Source organism: Ciconia boyciana, chromosome 9 (assembly GCF_034638445.1).
Source record: "Ciconia boyciana chromosome 9, ASM3463844v1, whole genome shotgun sequence".
Classification (NCBI taxonomy): Eukaryota; Metazoa; Chordata; class Aves; order Ciconiiformes; family Ciconiidae; genus Ciconia; species Ciconia boyciana.
The window spans coordinates 9,362,886-9,380,343 of record NC_132942.1 but is presented as its reverse complement, the minus strand read 5'-3'; the positions used below and the strand labels follow the sequence as shown (position 1 = coordinate 9,380,343).

Below are 17,458 nucleotides of genomic sequence, written 5' to 3'. Positions count from 1 at the left end.
CAGGCGGACCTCTCTATGGTTCCAGCGGGCCCCCGGGGCGCGCGAACGACCGGCAGCGCGGCGCCTCCGCCACCGGTCTCCATGGCGACCGCGTTGTGTGGCGGGGGCGGGAGGAGGGATCGGTGCGCGCCCATTGGCGGGCGGCGGCGGCGCGAGGGCGCGGCGAGCGTTGGCGCAACGATCGGCGGCGGCGAACGGCCCCGGCGGGATGGAGCGGGGGGCTGGGGAGCGCCCCCGCCGCTCCGGGGCTCCCCCGGAGCCGCCCGCGGGCCCCCGCCGCCCCCCGCCGCCCCCCCCGCAGGAGGAGGCCAAGGGCCCCCTCAGGGTGCTGCACATCAAAGTCGAGGAGCCCGAGCCGGAGGAGGGAGATCCCCGGGGCTGCCACGGGGACAGCAGGGAGCCAGGGGGCGAGTTGAGGTGCTCCCCGGCTCCCTGGGGGGGTAAAGAGGAGGCCCGCGGCCCCATCAAGAGAGACGGGGGCCATGAAGGGGGCAGCGGAGAAGGCCACAACGAGGTGAAGGTGCTGGAGAAGAGGGGCAATGGGAAGGAGCCCTGGAGAGGAGGTGCTGTCAAAGTGGAGCCGCCTGACGTGGCCTTTGAGGCCTGCGGGGTGAAGGTGGAAAAGGACGATGCCCCGGCTGGCTCCCTGTGTGGGCCCGCTCACGCCAGCACCGATGACCGCAAGGCGCAGCTGTGTGAGGGGTTCGGGATCCTCCCTGAAGATCTGAAGATCCCAGTTGTGTTTCACCCCTTACCTCCTGGGACCCGCATACAGATCCAAGGCCCGCTGCTGCCAGAGCTGATCCATGTGACTAAAGTGCCAGTGAAACAAGTGCCGCTTAAAATGCAGTCTTTACTGGAGCCTTCAGTAAAGATTGAAACTAAAAATGTTCCCCTCACAGTACTGCCCTCCGATTCAGGTATTATGTTAAGGGAGCCTGGAAGGGTTCAGTAAGTGGCACACAGCTGACAGGTTATCAGATAGAAGAACACAAGTGGACAGGTCGTGTTAGAGAATCATCCCTTTGGACAGACTGGAGTTTGTACAGCGTAAGACGTAAACATACGGGAGCACAGAGTTCTCTAGTGGTTTGTTAAAATCAATGCAGTTTTGTCCACTTGCTCCCTGACTGCATTAAACCCCTTATAGCAGTGTTCAGAATTGCATTGAGTTGTGATTGCAAGTTTAAGTAAGGTCAGGAATCTGCTTGATTTTTAAAGCTAGGAAGCATTCATACACCTCTCTGAGAAAATTTGGACATGTTAAATAAGGAACATTTTGAAACATCTGGATTAGAAGCTTACTTTTTTTGAAAGATACCTAGGCTTTCAAAATTAATTACTTAAGTTGAGGTCTTAAAGACTAGAAGACCTTTGCCCTTTATTGATAATGTGGAAGAGTTCATTTCTAAGCCTTTTTCAGAGAGGAAATTTCTTGCTCAGGGATCAGTTGGGAGGTTCATCATGTCACCAGCTCAACTGAAATGCAGTCTGTGTTTACAAAGAGCCAAAGCTGGGTGTCCTGTAACAGTCAGTTGGTAACACATGTTCCTCCAGCAAAATGAGTGACCAAATCTGAGAAAAGAGTGAGAGAGGAAAAAAAAAACCCAACCAGAAACCCAGAACAGCAACAACCTCAGCTGAGAAGCCAGGGAGTGCACAGGTGTGGGACTAAACTGCCATACCATCATTAGATCTGCTCCCTGTGTTGTTAGCGCTTTGGACACTTAGTTCTGGTGGCGATGACAAATTTGCAGTGATATGGTCTATGCTAGACAATGTTTAGTTTATAAATTCATAAGTTTATTAATTCATAAGAAAACAATCTAGCCAAATGAAATCCAAACCAGTGTGTTAGCAGTCCCATATGTTTCTTTTTTTTTTTTTTTTAAATAATATGTAACAAAAGCCAGGTAAATGATTCCTTATGCAGTGGTTCAGTGAAGGTTAGTGGAGGATACTCCCCTAGCCTTAGTTTTTTTTCTAGGAACTGCTCTCCAAATGTGCATCGAGTTTCATGTGTTCCAAAGCTCTAGTGATTCTTTTGACTGTTGCCAAATATCCTCTTGATGTACTATTGAACGTAACCTGTATTGCATATATTGCCTGGAAGATGATCATCTTTCCTCGTTTTGTTGCATAGGTATGCCAGATACTCCATTTAGCAAGGACAAAAGTGGCCATGTAAAGCGTCCAATGAATGCATTTATGGTGTGGGCTAGGATTCATCGGCCCGCCCTAGCAAAAGCTAACCCAGCTGCCAATAATGCAGAAATCAGTGTTCAGCTTGGATTGGAGTGGAGCAAACTGACTGAAGAGCAGAAGCAGCCCTATTATGACGAAGCTCAGAAAATAAAACAAAGGCACAGAGAGGAATTTCCTGGTAAACATGTATTTATTTACCTGAATGCTTTAGAAGTGCAAGATTTTTTGAAAAATGGATCTCTTTCATTACAGCAAGTAATAGAGTTAGGAAAAAATTTCAAAAATTTCAAGCTTGCAGTCCTTCTGTCAGCTTTCTAGTGCCTGAAAGCATATTAATTTTTTAAAGCATCCAAAATGATGTTTCACCCTTCATAACCTGTAATGTTTCTTATGGTCTTAGACCACCACAGCTACAGCAACTCTTCTGAATGCTTTAGTAGTCTAATGGCCAGGTAGTGAGTTTGTTATGAACATGGCCTGCTGCGTCATTTTACATGCTCCAGAAAGAGCTGCCCAGTGGCCTGTGGTGACACATGCATCCATTCCTTAAAGGCAGGAAAGGGAAATGTCACAGGAAGCACAAACGGCATTGTATTCTGTGGGATTCTTCAACGTGTAGACTTGGGGCTCCCAAATAATGGTGTGGAAGATCTTGTTTCTCAGCCTTTTGTCAAAAGGGTTAAAAATTTGTACCCTTAACACATTCATTTCTCCATAACACTGCAGTTCAATAAAACAGAGCATAAGTACTTTGAACACTCTTTTTAAAAGCTGTTGAGATACCAGGTGTCGTGATCCTTTCTCTCTCTGTTGTCATAATCCTGCTTGTTCATGATTATGGCTAATCCTGGTAGACAAGATCTGACTAATTTGTCATAAACAAGCAAAAGATAAGAGCAGCACTCTCCCTTTCTCCTTGCACCCTTCAAAAAAAAAAAAAAAAGAGCTTCTTTAAAGTTGCATTAAGAGTTAGCCTGTGTAAGAAACCGAGCTGCTCAGTGTAAATTCATAATATATTTATAAATCTGTTAGTGTTTGGTTAATGTTGTAAGTCAAAGACAAACATACTCCTCCAAAATCTATACAGGATTCCTAGTGTGTCATATTTTCCATTGTCTCTGGTAATCTGCAAGTGTATGTGAGACTTAAGGGGTTAAGGAAACAGTCAGGAAAGATCCACGTTTTGAATACAGTCGTGGTTTTCTTCCGCACTGAAAGCCATGGTAGTGTGTCATGTTCTCCTTAACTTGCTTTCCTCAGCTGTGCCACATCACTCCCCGCTGTTCTGTATTTTTTAGTCTCACAAACAGTAACTATTTAGTAACGGAAACAATGCCCAAATATGTTCATTTTATTTCCAGCTCTGATAAAATGCCCTGTTTGCTAGCTCACTGAAACAAATGGAGTATTGCCATTGACTACAGGAGCAGTTTTTGACTCATTTTTTTTAGATACTTCAGAATTACAGATATCATAGCTTTACATAAAGAATGAGACCATCCCAAAAATTGGATGTCTGCATCTTTTTTCACCTCTGACAGGTTGGGTTTATCAACCACGACCAGGCAAAAGAAAGCGTTTTCCACTGCCTGTCTCTGCTGTATTTTCCGGCACTTCTCAGAGTATCATCGCTACAAATCCAGCTGGCATTTGCCCTTTCCAGTCACCTGCTTACTCTGTTGTCATCCCCAATGTTAAGAACAGTATTGGACATCCAGTCTGTGAGTTTGCAGTAGTGAATTATTTTAAAAATTCAGAATTTTCCTATTGTAGTAAAAGTTATACATATGTTAGTGTAGATATAGTTAAAACAATTTCTCAGTCTTTCTTGACACCACTGTTTCTATCAGTCCTCCTCTGCATTGCATCTCTGCCTCCTAGTCTCTACCTGCTGTTTCGTCAGCCTCTTAAATTCTTCTGGCTTCTTCATTGCCCACAGATCCCTGCTATTGTCTTTGTAGCTCCTGGTTACCTCCTGCTATTTCTTGGTCTTTTTGGATCTCTATTACTCAACACTTGCTTCCTGTTAGGCTACAGCTGTTTCTTTTTCTTGTTCTGTCTCCACCTCACATATATCTTACCTCACCAGCTCTGACTGCACTGGTGCTCAACCCTGAAAAAGCTCATTAGCTTGGTCCATGGCACCCCCACCCTGATGTTAGTGTTCTGTGGTAGTGAGGGCACCATTGCTCTAGAGCAAATGTTCAGCAACTTAGACTGCTTACAAGACACAGCAGACTGCCAACAAGGTCATCAAAAAGGAAGTTAGTAGGGTGTTAGTAAGGTGTGTGCTGCAATATTAAACCAGTCACTAAATCTGAAAAATAAATTTTTCATTTGCACATTTTCCATGAACAGTTACTTAGGTATCTATGCACACCTGGAATAGTTCTAGATGTAGTTGTTATGAACTTGCACATGCCCACAGTTTGAGCATACATAGCTCAGCTTTTACACAAACAAAAATATAGTTACAGAAGGAATGCATTAAAAAGTTGCACCTAACCTGGAAGGATCCTCCTTTTTATAAGACGTCAATATGGGCAGCGAAATAGAGTGTAGTATGAGAGCCCACAGTCAAGTATAATAGCTGACCTGCATATTTTGTGGTGAAAGAGCGCTGGCTCTGTCAGTGCAGTGATAGTGGATTTCAACAACAAATAGCTTAGATCCAGGCAATGGCATTTTTCTCTTTAAGCGTACTGACAAGGGCTGCTCTCTTTATAAGGAGACAAGAAAATGCGATGCCTGTTTATGCTGTGTGGTAATATTCAGAGATGTAAAAGAGAATGCTCAGCTTTGTTCTGGTGAAGTTCTGAGTTAGTGATGTGATCCTTTCTCAAATCCTTCTGTAAATTTGACTTAATAAAGTATTCTTTGTTTTCTCACTGTACTATATTTTATAATGTTACGTTGTCCTCAGATGCTACTATGTTTCATTCCAGAGTTTACTATCCTATTGTGGTTGAAATGATTCTTAAATACAAACTAAAAAATCTACATGCATTTAAGTCCCATTGACTCAGAATTTAGACTTTTAGACTAGGTAGTGGGGTTTGAAAATACTTACGCAATGTGTTGTGAAATCTTTCTGTATAAAGGCAGCCCTGTTGACATGACGTGTGATTTGAAACTGTACATTCAAGTGTATGTTCTACAAAATGTTTGAAAGTGAAATTGGCTAGTGGGTACATTCATTGGTGAAACAAGTAAGAAAATGTATTGGAGAGTAGGGTGTTTTAACTGTTGCTTCTGCACCTCGCTGCTGCTTTGGCACCACACAGATTTGTTAAGAATTTGGGTCACTCCAACTCAGCTGGTAGACTTGGGAGGTCTTCTGAGCTTCAGGCGCTAAATGCACGCTCCAGCCCCATTTTGTGGCCATATCAGGACAAGACACAGCCCTCACCATCCTCACAGCCTCAACACTCACTAGCCAATTCCTTCTTCTTTCACCCTTGAGTTTCTGTAGAAGGAAGTTTGAATGTGTGGGCTCCAAGCCCATCTGTCAGAACACACGTAGGCCAAGTGGTGTATGACTGTGAATTGCAGGGAAGTAATGCTAGAAAGTGTTTTGGGGGAAATGGTTCTGGCTCTGGCTGTGGTTTGCTACGTGCTCTTTATGAAATCTCTTCCTCTATTCATGTCTGATAAATAACTGTTCTCTTTCCTAAAGGTGAGTCTCCTTCTGCCATCCGTCTGCCGGCTTCTTCCATTCAACATGCTGGTCCAATAACTCTTTTCCAGACTACTAGTGCAAGCACCGCATCAGTGGCTGTTCCAGCTCCAACCCTGCCCCTGCGCCCTGTAATTTCACCACAGCACTTTGCTGAACCTGCTCAGACAGAAGCTCTTGATGTATCATCTGGGCTCAATTGCTCTCTGAAGAGACCTACACCAGTTTTCATTGAGAGCTTCAGCAGAAACCCAAGTAACATAACCACCAATAATGGCAGATTTTCTGTCTCTAATAGTGAGCCCCCAAAGGAGTACCCAGGGGTTTCTATTTTTCCTAGAGGTGTACCTCTTCCCCAAGCTACCCCTTTTCTTCACTCACATGTCTATGAGTCTCCTCCCATTGGTCAGCCAGCCAGTCTGTTTGGAGTACCTCCTCGGTTTTCATTTCACCACCCATACTTTGTACCTGGACCTCACTATTTCCCCTCAAGGTAATGAAACCCTTCATTTCAATACCAGTAAGAACAAATGCTGAAAGGCAGCGAGTCTTTTGACTTACAGAAAGCAGATGGAGCATTCAGAATGAAAGGTCCTCTTACCTTCCTATAGCTCCTGTGTGGTGGGACCTGCTGGCCTCAGGCTGCTCGTAATATATGCCCAGTTATTGAAGGCTCCATACTACTATTGCAGTAATTGACACTCCCAAGCGCACAGTAAATAGAAGTATCTTCTCTCCACTTTATGTATCTAGGTGCAGTTGATTTCTACAGAAAAGCATTAGGTAGAGATAGTGTAAATATATTTTGAAAATTATTGGATAGAATTAAAGTAGGTGTGTGAGATGTCTCCCGGGTACTATGATTGCAGCTGTCATAACTACCAATATTTCTGAAATCCAGCCTAGTGAGAAATGTCTTCAGAATTCTTAAGTAGTAATTCCTAGTTTTCCCTTTGCGGTCTCTGGGCAGCCAATGAAAGATCACCTAATCAAAGAATTTACAAGCTAACACATGTAATATCCTGTGGATATTTCCTAAGCTAAGCATGCACAGAACGCACCAGTGCCCTCCCAGCAGTGGGTGTGCTGCTCAAACACAAGAAATCTGATGGCCTACTGATGCTTATTCTTTGTAAGGCATCATTTTTCTTTCATGACTGTGCAATATGAAACACAACAAATTATTATGACTATTAGACTTAAGTTATGCCCATTTATACACTGCTCATTCCTACTAATAGCAACAACCAATATGTTCCTATGGCAGTAAGACTACCTGGTGATAAATTAGGGCAGATGATGACCCATCAAACTCAAAAGAACTTAATGAGCTGGTAAGTGCAATACAAGATATTTCTATTTTTGAGGTCCTTTAAAGAAACACAGGGCACATATTCCCAAAACTGCTAAAGGTGAACTTTGCTTAGCCCTTGTTCTCTGAAATTAGACAGTTTTGTGAGGCCTTGGAGGGAGAGGAGTGTTCTTGTACCATAAAAGACTGTTCTGAGTTCACATGTTAATGGACTTCTGAAAGCTGCCAGCTTCGCTAATGCCAGGATCTTTCTAATACAATGATTTATGAGGTCACATTCCTATAAACTAATTTCTTGCATACAAGAATCATAATTTCTGAGTAGCACTGACAGTGCAAATGTATGTATGCAGATTTATGCACTACAAATGTAAATATTAGATTGGAAAGATGAATAGTCTCCTTGAAACCTCAACAGACATTGTATTGATGTATTTATATAACGTGTCTGCACTGTAGAGCTCTATTACTTCTTCACATATGTTGTTTTCTTAACAATGTAGTGAATTTCTGTAACACTGTGTAAATTACAATACGTGTGTCATTCTGCATCAGAATAAGAATTCAGACTTCTGACACCAGAGGAATACAGTTACATTTGACATAGTAATGCAATTTGCAATCTACTATGTAGTTGCTTTTTAAAAATTTATCACTGTACAGTCTTTAAACAGTAACATTGACTACCGCATATTGGGCACAAGGATTCTCTGTCAGTCCTCCTGTTTAATAACAATGTAACAGATGCAAGAGTTCACTCAAAGAATAAGTAAGAGTGTTTTACCCCAGCTCTGTCACAAATTTTGACATACAGAAATAACACAAACTGACTTTTGATGCTTTGTTTTACTATTCTGAGTATGTTGGTTAACATACTGCAGGCTTATCAGATGCTGGTTTATCCATGATATTATTTCATTGATAAATACAATGGGTTTTGTGTTTGTTTTCAGAGCAACCTCATGCATGTATCTAGCATGAAGAGGTGCATATGCACAGATATGGAATCTGTGCACGACTCTTGTTATGGCCCCAGTGTTTAAATTAGGCATGGTTTTAAAGTATGCCTGTTTTGAATTTTTCAACAGGATAAGCTGACTAGCATAGATAACATTAGTGTCATTCTGTTTTTCTTAGCTGAATGGAAGTCCAGGCAATCTGCATTTCTGAAAGCCAACTTTCAATCTCTTTCATTGCAGCACATGCCCATTCAGCCGACCTCCATTTGGCTGTGGGAATTTCTCCAGCTCAGTGCCTGAATGCCTTGGCTTTTATGAAGACAGGTACCAAAGACAGGAGGTGATGTTTTCAGCTCTGGACGGAGACTATCCTTTCAAGGAATACCCAGAAGAAAGTATACGTGAGGACCACCACAGCTGTGAGAGCCTTGAAGTAGTGTCCTTTCACAACATCTGCAAAGAGGAGCGGTATTTGAGCCCCCTACCACAGCTGGACGTTGGAGCATTAGAGGAGGTTTTGTCAGCCACCCCATCTACTCCCTCCAGCATCCACCTAGTCAATGTAACTGACAGCGATGAGGAAGAAGAAGTAAAGTTGTTGCGAGAATTGTAATTTTTAAAACAAATTATAATCCAGAGAAATATTATAGAATGGGAAATAAATGTTTTCCTCAACACTGACTTTTCAGTCAGTGTGTTCAATGGAAAACCCATGTAGCTTGAGCGAGCTGTACGGGTCATTCTGAGGAGTCTGATGATCTGTTTGTATTTTGAGAGATCACTTACAGATCTGGGGTGGTCAACAGCCTCTGGAGTTTCAACTGCTTCATCAGGGCATTGTTTGGGCTCTGGCTCAGGAATGCACTTAAACAGGAATTCAGCTCTAAGCATGTGATAATGTGCTTTCCTGAGGAGAGGTGTGTTTAAGCACATCCTTTTAATGCCAAAATAGGCATTTTGATGGTATTTTCCATAATTTTGTAGGTATTACTTTAGGAGTTTTAGCAAGTGAAATAATTCTGTTTTATGACTGTAATGTAATTCTTGCTGCAGTAAAATACTGTAAGGCCTGGAGAGTGAAGTCAAGAATGATTCTGCAATGCTTTATATTTTTCCTTTGATGAGACAGTTTTAAGTTTAACTTGGTTAATTTTTAACTGTAGTCTGTATTTGTGGTACAACTGCTATATAACACACTTGAAATTTACATCAGTTTCAGTAATATCTTGGTCTGCAACGAGTTCCATTAATAAAAATGGGATTGTCCAGAAGGTATGGTGAGGCATGGTAGCACCCAGAGAGAGGAAAATGGATGGGATCAGGCCCTGTGACTTACACTAGTGGGCCATGACTTGATCCCTGAGCGTATTTAGTACTGTAAAGAATTCTCCAGAGAATACCAAATTCTCTGAAGAATATCAAAGGCTTTTAATAGAGAGTGTATCTGTGCTGAACATAGAGGGTAAAGAAATTCAAAATTTTGTGGCCAAAATTTGTAATTTATGTTACTAACTTTTTTTTTTTTCTCCCTTGTTTTGTGGAATAGAAGGTCATTTTCTTCTGGGAATCCTGTTCATTTGCTGTTGTATTTGAATAAACTCACCTAAACAATGTATCCTTAGTGCTTCATTTTAAGCCATGGACATTGAACTGAGCAGGGACAGGTAAATGGTAATTCATGTATCTCACAGACTTATTGTGCTGCTAAGCTGCACATGCCTAGAATGACAAGCTGAAGTCACTTTTTCAGACAATTTGGGCTACTAATGCTAGTGTATATATGTGTGTGTGTATTTATATAATTATGTAAATCCAGCTGCCACAGAAATATGGGAAGAGCTAAAAGCCATGGATGGAGAAATCCATCCATGCTTGGCTGCCTAAGGAATGATTCAGAGGAAGCTACGTTGACCATCTCATATAGGCATCCTGTATTCTATGGGTTATCACACTGGATCTGTTGGACCTTGAGTGTCCTGTCGAACCCGAGTCTTAGGCCCCCTGTATCCATTGAGACTGCATTATTGATAACAACAGGTACAAATGAAATTTCCATATGCCTCAAAAGCTAGTCCTAAGTCAGTGTAGAGTAGGTATCTTCTGGGTTCTTTGCATTTTAAGTTTTCAGTGTTATATCAATATTTTTATGCTTTTCTGCTTCTGCGGGCTCATAACTCCATTTTCCAAGTCCAAGATCAAAACCTCTTATTTGAGAACTACTGCATTTTGTAGTTAAACACCACAAAATATGAGTAAATCATGTCTACCCTACACATTGCAACTGTGTTGTAAACAGCCCCCTGCTCCCACTGCATCTGCAATGCAGATGAATCATTAACAGGAAAGTCTTATAAATAGTAGAAAATGCCTGCTCGTTTCTAAATTATCTTCTCACTGAAAGCTGATCTGGCATGCAGGAATGCATGTGGGCAAATGTACTAATTCCTACACAAGTATGTTTCAGGGTATAAAACAGCTGTTTGTGGGATTATTCTCTAGATCTAACTTTCCCCTTCTCCCATTTTTCTTTTTATACACTATGGAGTAGGATATAAGACATATTGCAGTGCACCAGAATCTAGAATGGTTGCTTGCCATGGATAATACAAATTTACTTCCTCCTACATGGGGGTGTCCAGCACTGTTTGAAGGGAGGTGCCTCAGAGCTGCTCGGTTGTACCCTGTGCTTGACATGAACCCGGTGCTGATAGCTCAGAGTGAGCTTCAGTGGGTTGAGGGATTGGGGATTTGCTGTGCAGCATCTGTATGCTAATGGGGCCTTTGCTGTTCAGTTAGGAAAACACAGTATTATACCCTCAGTGGAAATCTGCCCTGTTTAATACCACAAAGGCCAGAAGAAGAGAAGACTGAAGGTTAACACATCCTGGATATATCAACGTGAAACAAAATGTAGGGCTGATCCCTCCTTCCCTTCCAGCGAGAGCTGAAGTCCTGAATCAGTTGCATGAGATCTGTGTCTGCAAGTCTACGGCATTGGACCCAGCCCTCAGCTGAGCTCTCTTGAAGACTATTGTGTCTTGTCTACAACAGAAGTGAAAATTATACGAACAACCTATCCAAACCTAGCTTCCTCTGAATCATTCCTTAGCATGTTCTCGCAGCCCCACATGGGGGAATTCTCTTGTGATAGAAGAGGTTTTTAGCTCCAATTTCTAGGTCGTTTTCAGCCCACCTTTGAACTTATCTCCTAAATGCAGATTTCTGAAGTGCCAAGTATCTGTGCTGTTATTTCTCCTCTTGCAACGTGTGACGTGGGTCATAGGCAGGGCCAGTCCCATGGCGAGTGTGTGCCCTCCTGCAAGCCTGCTTCATGGCAGGGCAGAGGGTACTTGAGATATGAGAGACATATTCTACTCTCTTATAAGAATTTTTTTCCTTCTTTCTCTGCTGTTTACCTTAATCTAAACTAAAATTCACCTTGCATGCTCCTCAGCTTGAAAAACAAATCATATGCAGATTTTCCAAACAAGGTTTGTTGTCCTCTTGCTGCTGTAAAGGTCTAAAGACATTTAGTAGTGCTTCCTGCTGCATCACTGCCTGGGGCTATCCATTTGCAGAGATGAGTTTCTTCTCCAAAGTTACTGGACAGTTTTATGGATTGGATGTTATTAAAAGCCCTTCTGCTGTTATACCTGTTCCCCTCCTCTTACGAGAATAAACTACTTCAGTATAATCACTGTTGTGTTGGAGAAGTTTGCAGGCAGCGTGGAGAGGACTACAGTGCTTTACATGTACAAATACAGTTAAAAAGATGCAATGTGTCAGCATATAGAATCTTCTACCATTAAGTTCACTTGCCTTTAGGAGTGAAGCAAAAGTAGCAGCAGTGACCCACCCTTTAAAAAAAGCATAGAGAGTGCTTTGATATGATTTCACTAACAGCACATCGGCACAAGCCCTCGTCTAGTACCTGATCATCTTACAGCACTTCTCCCTCTTTGGCAGGACAGCTGCTCTAGGGCTCTTCCAAGTATTCCCACTGTCCTACATGGGTGGTGGAAAACCAAAGCTAAACAGAAGATTCTGGGTCAGCCGAAGCTGTTCTCAACTGTTAAGACTGAGAATAATGAAGTTCGCTGTTAAATCACCAGTTCCCTTCACGGATTCACAGCCTTCCTCCTTTGATCATTTCAAGTGATCTGAAGGAGAAAAATGTTCCGCAGAATGGAAGATTTCACATTCCACTCAAGCCAGCCAAAGACATAAAATTTCTTTCATCAGTGCGAGTGTCTGAAATGCAGAGGTTAGGCAAGACAAAAAGTCTTCTACCTTCTCCTTCTAAGACTTTGATTCTTGGTAACATTTTCTCCAGTGTCAGCAGGAGTCTTTTCAGAGCAGTTCGTTCAACAACCTTTCCCATTTCTGAAGAGAGAGTTCCAATGAAATATTACTGAGCTTCTAGCACGATACATGTCCAAGTCATTCTCCACATAAGTCTGTTTCTTTAACAGGCATTCTCCTCTGTAGGTCGATCTGTTTCCTTGTAGGTGGCTAACTCCTAATTTACTATGAACTTAATGGGAGAATCATCATCTTCTGCTTTCCAGCTGACAACAATAGTGTTAAACCATCTTGCAAACTGTCGAGTAAGTGCAGAAACCCCACTGCAAAAGCATTCGCATCAGATTTGCCCTGGGGAAACTGAAACACCTAATTTTCAAGCCTACTGAAGGACCGCATGCACCGCCCCTTGCTCTGGGTGCTGCATGGAGGCTGCAGCTGATAGGTATGTCCAGCCCTTGATCACAGGGGATGCAATAGATAAGGGAACAGAGCACAGATTTCCAAATTCCCAGCTGACACTTTTAATCAGGCAGTTGGGATCCTGGAGGAAATGAGTCTGAGTCTGTGTAATTCCTAGATAACCGAAAGCCTGGCCTTGCTCTGTGAATCAGGCAAAGGCCCCATTGACTTCAGTAAGAGCTTTTGAAGAGATGGGTACAGGCAGGATCTGACTCATCCTGTGCCAGAGGCAGGTAGCGTTACAGCATCCGAGCACTGTTAATAAGGCTAGAATATCCTGAATCTTTCCATGCAACAATGTCTCAGTAATGTAAGTGATATATCATATATATAGATAGATTAAACTATATATAACAACTGCACAGTCTGTGGTTATATTTTTATAGAGGGAGTTTCTGGTGATTATAAATTAAGATATCAATTCTCATATTACCAAGATCCAAAGATAAAAATATCACTATATAACAAATGCAAATATTGCATGTATTTTATTTTTATGATACTTGAATGCTGACAACAATTACAAGCAGATAGTTGTTGGCCTAAGTATTTTAACAATCTTAAAATAAGGCTCCTTTTATTCCATTTTACGCTTTTTTTGAGCTGATCTTCTTCTAGAGAAATATATGGAGCCATCCCTGGGAAGATTTGTTGTGCTGGGAAGATTTGTGACAATGTTTCAGTGCAAATATACATGTTCCTCATCAAAGTATTTTTTTTCATTTGAGTAGACAGAAATTTTATGCAGGGATGAAAGCAGAATAGCTAAATTTGTGTCTAAATTTGGCTTGCATTTTAACTTATTTATAATAAAAGCATCAAGAATAGTGCCATTGTTTTCTTCTATTTTACAGGCAGCTATAAACAAATGGGAGAGTTCACAACAATTCAAGGTTTCCCTTCAAGATATTCCACATGATTAGGAAAGAGCTGAAATCTGGTCCCTGGGTTTTTGCTCTGGGAAATAACATGATTTAGTTGTGTGATGAAAATTTGTGACCTGTCTGTGGGTCAGCTAAAATGTCATTTATAGCCTGCTCATCCTGGTAATTCTCTCTAGGTGTCCCCAAGATGTCCTAGCTTTCTTCTGCAGAGTGATATCAGCAATAAACTGACCTTCACAAGATCACAAAGGTTCAGCGTGTGAAGTGCTGGGGGAGAAAGGGGACATATATGAAAGTCCTAAACCAAAATGGCATCTGCAAATGGAAACAGTCACATTTCCTTTGGGCACAGTGGCAGGAATCAGCAAAGACCTTCAGTAAAAGACTGCTCAGTGGTTTCAATAGCACAAATAAACCGCTGGACAAGAGACAAAATCATTACTATTACCTAGCAAACCTTTATTCTAAATGGAGTATTAATTTCCTATTGGCCTGATTTACCGATACACTCGGAAACATAGCCAGGTGCAAATTCTCCCCATTTCTTAAGTTGGTTTCCTGGTGGTTCACCTACACAGGCACTTTAAGTATAGAGATGAATGGAAAAGGTTGTATGGATAATGTGGATCAATGGCTGTCTGAAGAGTATGACTAAGAGGTAATGCCTTTCCTTGCCACTCTGAGACAACCCCATAAGAATGCATGTCACTCCAGCCTCGCAGCCTTGCTAGTGTGGCTGCAGTTGAGCTGCCCGGGAGTCACAGCAGGAATACACTGACATAAGGGAAGGCAGTTGTTTTTCACAGGCACAGTGTGTGCAAGGAGCATCTACAGCACCATGGAGCTCAGCTGTTTGCAGGTGGTAACCTCAGCACTGCCCCACTAACTTGTGCTTTCCTTTCCTTGTGTGACCCTGAGCCATGCTGGCTAACCCAGCAGCGAAGCACTGCATCTGGCAGTCCTTCTGGGTGCTCAACCCCCTGCAGGGCAGAGGACTAGCAAAAATATGATGCATGGACCACAACCCATGGGTTAGCCCTGAAGGATGCAGGAGAAGACAAGGATGCTCCTTTGGGAACCTCATGGGAGTGAGTGGATATCCCTGAAGGGCAGCCCAGGGAATACAAGCTGTGAATGTTTCCAAGCCCTTCCCCAGCCCCTCCATCTGCTTTAAGGGGAGAGAGGCAGTGAACATCTTTTAGCTTCTGCCCTTTTACATGGGCACAATAAATCTCAGCCTATATCCCTTCAGCCTTCGAAGGGCAATGCATTTCCCAGAGGCAGAGGGATTTAGGATGCCTCTGGAAACAGGAGTTCAGCCATGAAGGGTTTGATAGTGTTACATATAAGTATAATAAATAAACGAACAGCTAAAGCCATAGCACCGCTCCGACAGGAGCCTCTTGACAACGATTTGGCTGCTTCCCTCCACAAGGTCTCCCCTCTTTGCTAGCTTTTGAGGCACAATGGATTTCCATGCTGGCAAAAGACCTTGGGGGGCGGGGGGGGCGAGGTTTTGCAGGGGGAGCCCCAGAGAGGCGCTCAGGCTTCCCCCTGCCCCGGGGTGCCGGGGGGACAGCCCAGCCCAGCCCAGCCCCACACCCCCGTGCCGCAGGGCAGAGCCGCTATTGCACCCGGGGTGGGGTGGAGGTGTCTCCTCCTCTTCTTCCTCCACCCCCCCGGGCAGGGGGCTGCAGGGGCGGATTTCGGGCCGGTGGTGGGAGGAGAAAGCCGCGCCGGGCGGTTTTATACGGCGGGGCGGCGGCGGCGGAGCGCCGTCTCCTGCCCGGAGCCATGCGGGGTCGGGGGCTGCTCTGCGGCATCGCCCTCTCGCTGCTGCTGCGGCCGCCGGCCCGTGAGTGCGGGGTGCCCGGCCCGGGGGGGCTGCGCCGGCCGCCCCCCGCCCTGCACAAGCGCCTCGGGCTGCATGAGCCCCCGGGGAGGGAGGATGGGTGGGTGGGCGGGCGGGTCGGTGGGGGGATCCTCCTGCTTCTCCCACAACCGGCGCAGAGCTCTCCTCTCCCGCCCCGGCTTCGTGTTCTGTAACTCCCGGGGGTGCGGCTGGGGTCGGGGTCGTGAGCGGCGCCTCTTGTGTCTCCCCAGCCCGAGGGGCGGCCGCCGGCCTGGAGCTGCAGCCCGAGGTGGTGGAGCCGCGCTGGGCAGCCCCGGGGAGCCCCAGCAGCGAGAAGGTAGGGAGCGCCCAGCGCTTTATTTATATCTTGTTTTCAAACCTCCGTATCGTTTCCAGGGGGAGGAATGATGTCGCGGTTAGCACAGGACCATGCGATGTGCGTTTTGTTTTAAGCTGAGCTCTGTGGCAAGCCGCAGGCATGAGCCAGAAAGCCCATCTGCAGCATGGGGAGGTGCTGCAGCCCCTCCAAATCCCGAGAAAGGCTGGGTGAGCCGGCTGGCACATCGCGGGCGCTGAGCGTGAGGCTGCTCCGGGCGACTTGCATTCACCCTGTGCAAAGGCTTGTAATCCTTTGCCCTCTGTCATGCCTTAAAGCCTGGATCAAGTCTACCTGGCCTATATGTCTGTAAAAGGGGAGTGAGGCAATACAATCAGTGGCATTTAGGGAACAGTCGAATAGCGGCATCTGCTCTAGGAGGAGAGGAATCCCAGCTGCGGGGGTGCTTCACTAAGAAAAGCCAACCAGCAGCTCAGGTGTGTCTAACTGCGTCTTGGACACCGTATGTATCGATATAGATCTCGCCCCCGCTTCTCTTGCGTGGATGGATGAAGTGGTGTGTCAGTAGCCTGCAGGCATTTTGAGAACTGCCGGGGTGCCAGACTTAAACATCAACTACAAACTGCAGTTCAACTTCCCAGGGTTTGCATTGCCACAATCAAGAAGTTATTAGTTGCATAATCAAATGAAAGAGGAAAATCCAGATGGTGTTATTCACATTGTGAACCAGAAAAAGGGAAGCTGCAGCATTATACTAAAGAAAAATCATGGCATCTCCCCAGAAGTGGTGTCACTTTGGGATTTATGTCCTCTCCATATGATGAGACTTTCTAAAACTTTTTATTGTGTCATATTAAAAGAAAAAGCTACAATGACACTCTCGTGATCTTAATTCTCTTTAAAATGTCCTTGCAGTGCTGCCTGGAAGTTTTGGTTCTCTCTATTATTGATAGTGATACAAATACATCTGGACAGCATTTTCCCTTATACAAATTTGCTGGGTCTCAGGGCTTGTACTTGGTTTGTTTCAGACAAGTTCCTGTTGGCTCTAAAACCAGTGTTAGCAAAGCTTATGTGCAGCTGGGATATTTCAGTTACACAGCAGTTGATGGACTCTGAAGTAGTGGGATTATTGAAGGAGAAGGGAAAGTGTTATTAGTAGTAATGATGTTTGCACAACCTTTGTGAAGAGACTTTTATGATGGAGACCCTCAGACCCCCCCAGTTATGGGCAAGACAACCTCCATTGCTTATACATTAGTTAGCAAAACAACAGACTTACCCTGAGATGTACTGAGCACCTGTGATTCAGTAAACTACAGTCAGCCCCTTGGAATTAGCTGTTGTTGTATATACTAAATGTATTAACTTGTTTTGCATCATCTGTGTGGGCCTGGTGCAATGTCCTGGAAACTGAAGGAAAGATGAACAAGCCCCAGAATATGAGTAGGGAGCTGATGAAAGGAGAA

At 44.1% G+C, this 17,458-nt stretch overlaps 2 protein-coding genes and 1 long non-coding RNA gene across 8 annotated transcripts in view; 2 read left to right on the top strand and 1 right to left on the bottom strand.

Moving 5' to 3' along the window:
- The first annotated feature begins 169 nt into the window (after positions 1-169).
- Positions 170-9,706, top strand: SOX30 (SRY-box transcription factor 30). 4 transcript variants are annotated; one of them, XM_072873144.1, is made up of 6 exons: positions 170-920; positions 2,144-2,383; positions 3,747-3,926; positions 5,882-6,374; positions 7,123-7,215; positions 8,393-9,706. In XM_072873144.1, exons 1-6 carry the CDS (start codon positions 209-211, stop codon positions 8,763-8,765), a joined length of 2,091 nt encoding a protein of 696 aa, XP_072729245.1. In that variant the 5' UTR covers positions 170-208; the 3' UTR covers positions 8,766-9,706. The 4 variants fall into 4 exon arrangements, with proteins under 4 accessions (XP_072729245.1, XP_072729247.1, XP_072729246.1 ...); XM_072873146.1 differs by lacking the exon at positions 3,747-3,926; XM_072873145.1 differs by lacking the exon at positions 7,123-7,215.
- LOC140656898 (uncharacterized) lies at positions 2,975-12,733 on the bottom strand. Its single transcript, XR_012044165.1, has 3 exons — positions 12,084-12,733; positions 6,483-6,647; positions 2,975-3,128 (listed from the first exon to the last, which is right to left on the bottom strand). It is a non-coding gene; the product is annotated as an uncharacterized lncRNA (long non-coding RNA).
- A 2,767-nt stretch (positions 12,734-15,500) lies between these two features.
- Positions 15,501-17,458, top strand: part of ADAM19 (ADAM metallopeptidase domain 19) — a 36,769-nt gene continuing 34,811 nt past the window's right edge. For all 3 annotated transcript variants that reach the window (XM_072872000.1, XM_072872001.1, XM_072871999.1), the window contains exons 1-2: positions 15,501-15,655; positions 15,904-15,989. In XM_072872000.1, coding sequence (XP_072728101.1) covers positions 15,595-15,655; positions 15,904-15,989 — 147 coding nt within the window. In that variant the 5' untranslated portion in view covers positions 15,501-15,594. The remainder of the gene's footprint in view (positions 15,656-15,903; positions 15,990-17,458) is intronic.

What these genes read in the sequence shown, in the direction of transcription:
- SOX30 (XM_072873144.1), top strand. Translation starts at nt 209, where the DNA reads ATGGAGCGGGGGGCTGGGGAGCGCCCCCGCCGCTCCGGGGCTCCCCCG. An exon ending in AGTACTGCCCTCCGATTCAG is followed by an intron (nt 921 to 2,143) that starts GTATTATGTTAA and finishes TTTGTTGCATAG; the next exon opens with GTATGCCAGATACTCCATTT. An exon ending in GCACAGAGAGGAATTTCCTG is followed by an intron (nt 2,384 to 3,746) that starts GTAAACATGTAT and finishes CACCTCTGACAG; the next exon opens with GTTGGGTTTATCAACCACGA.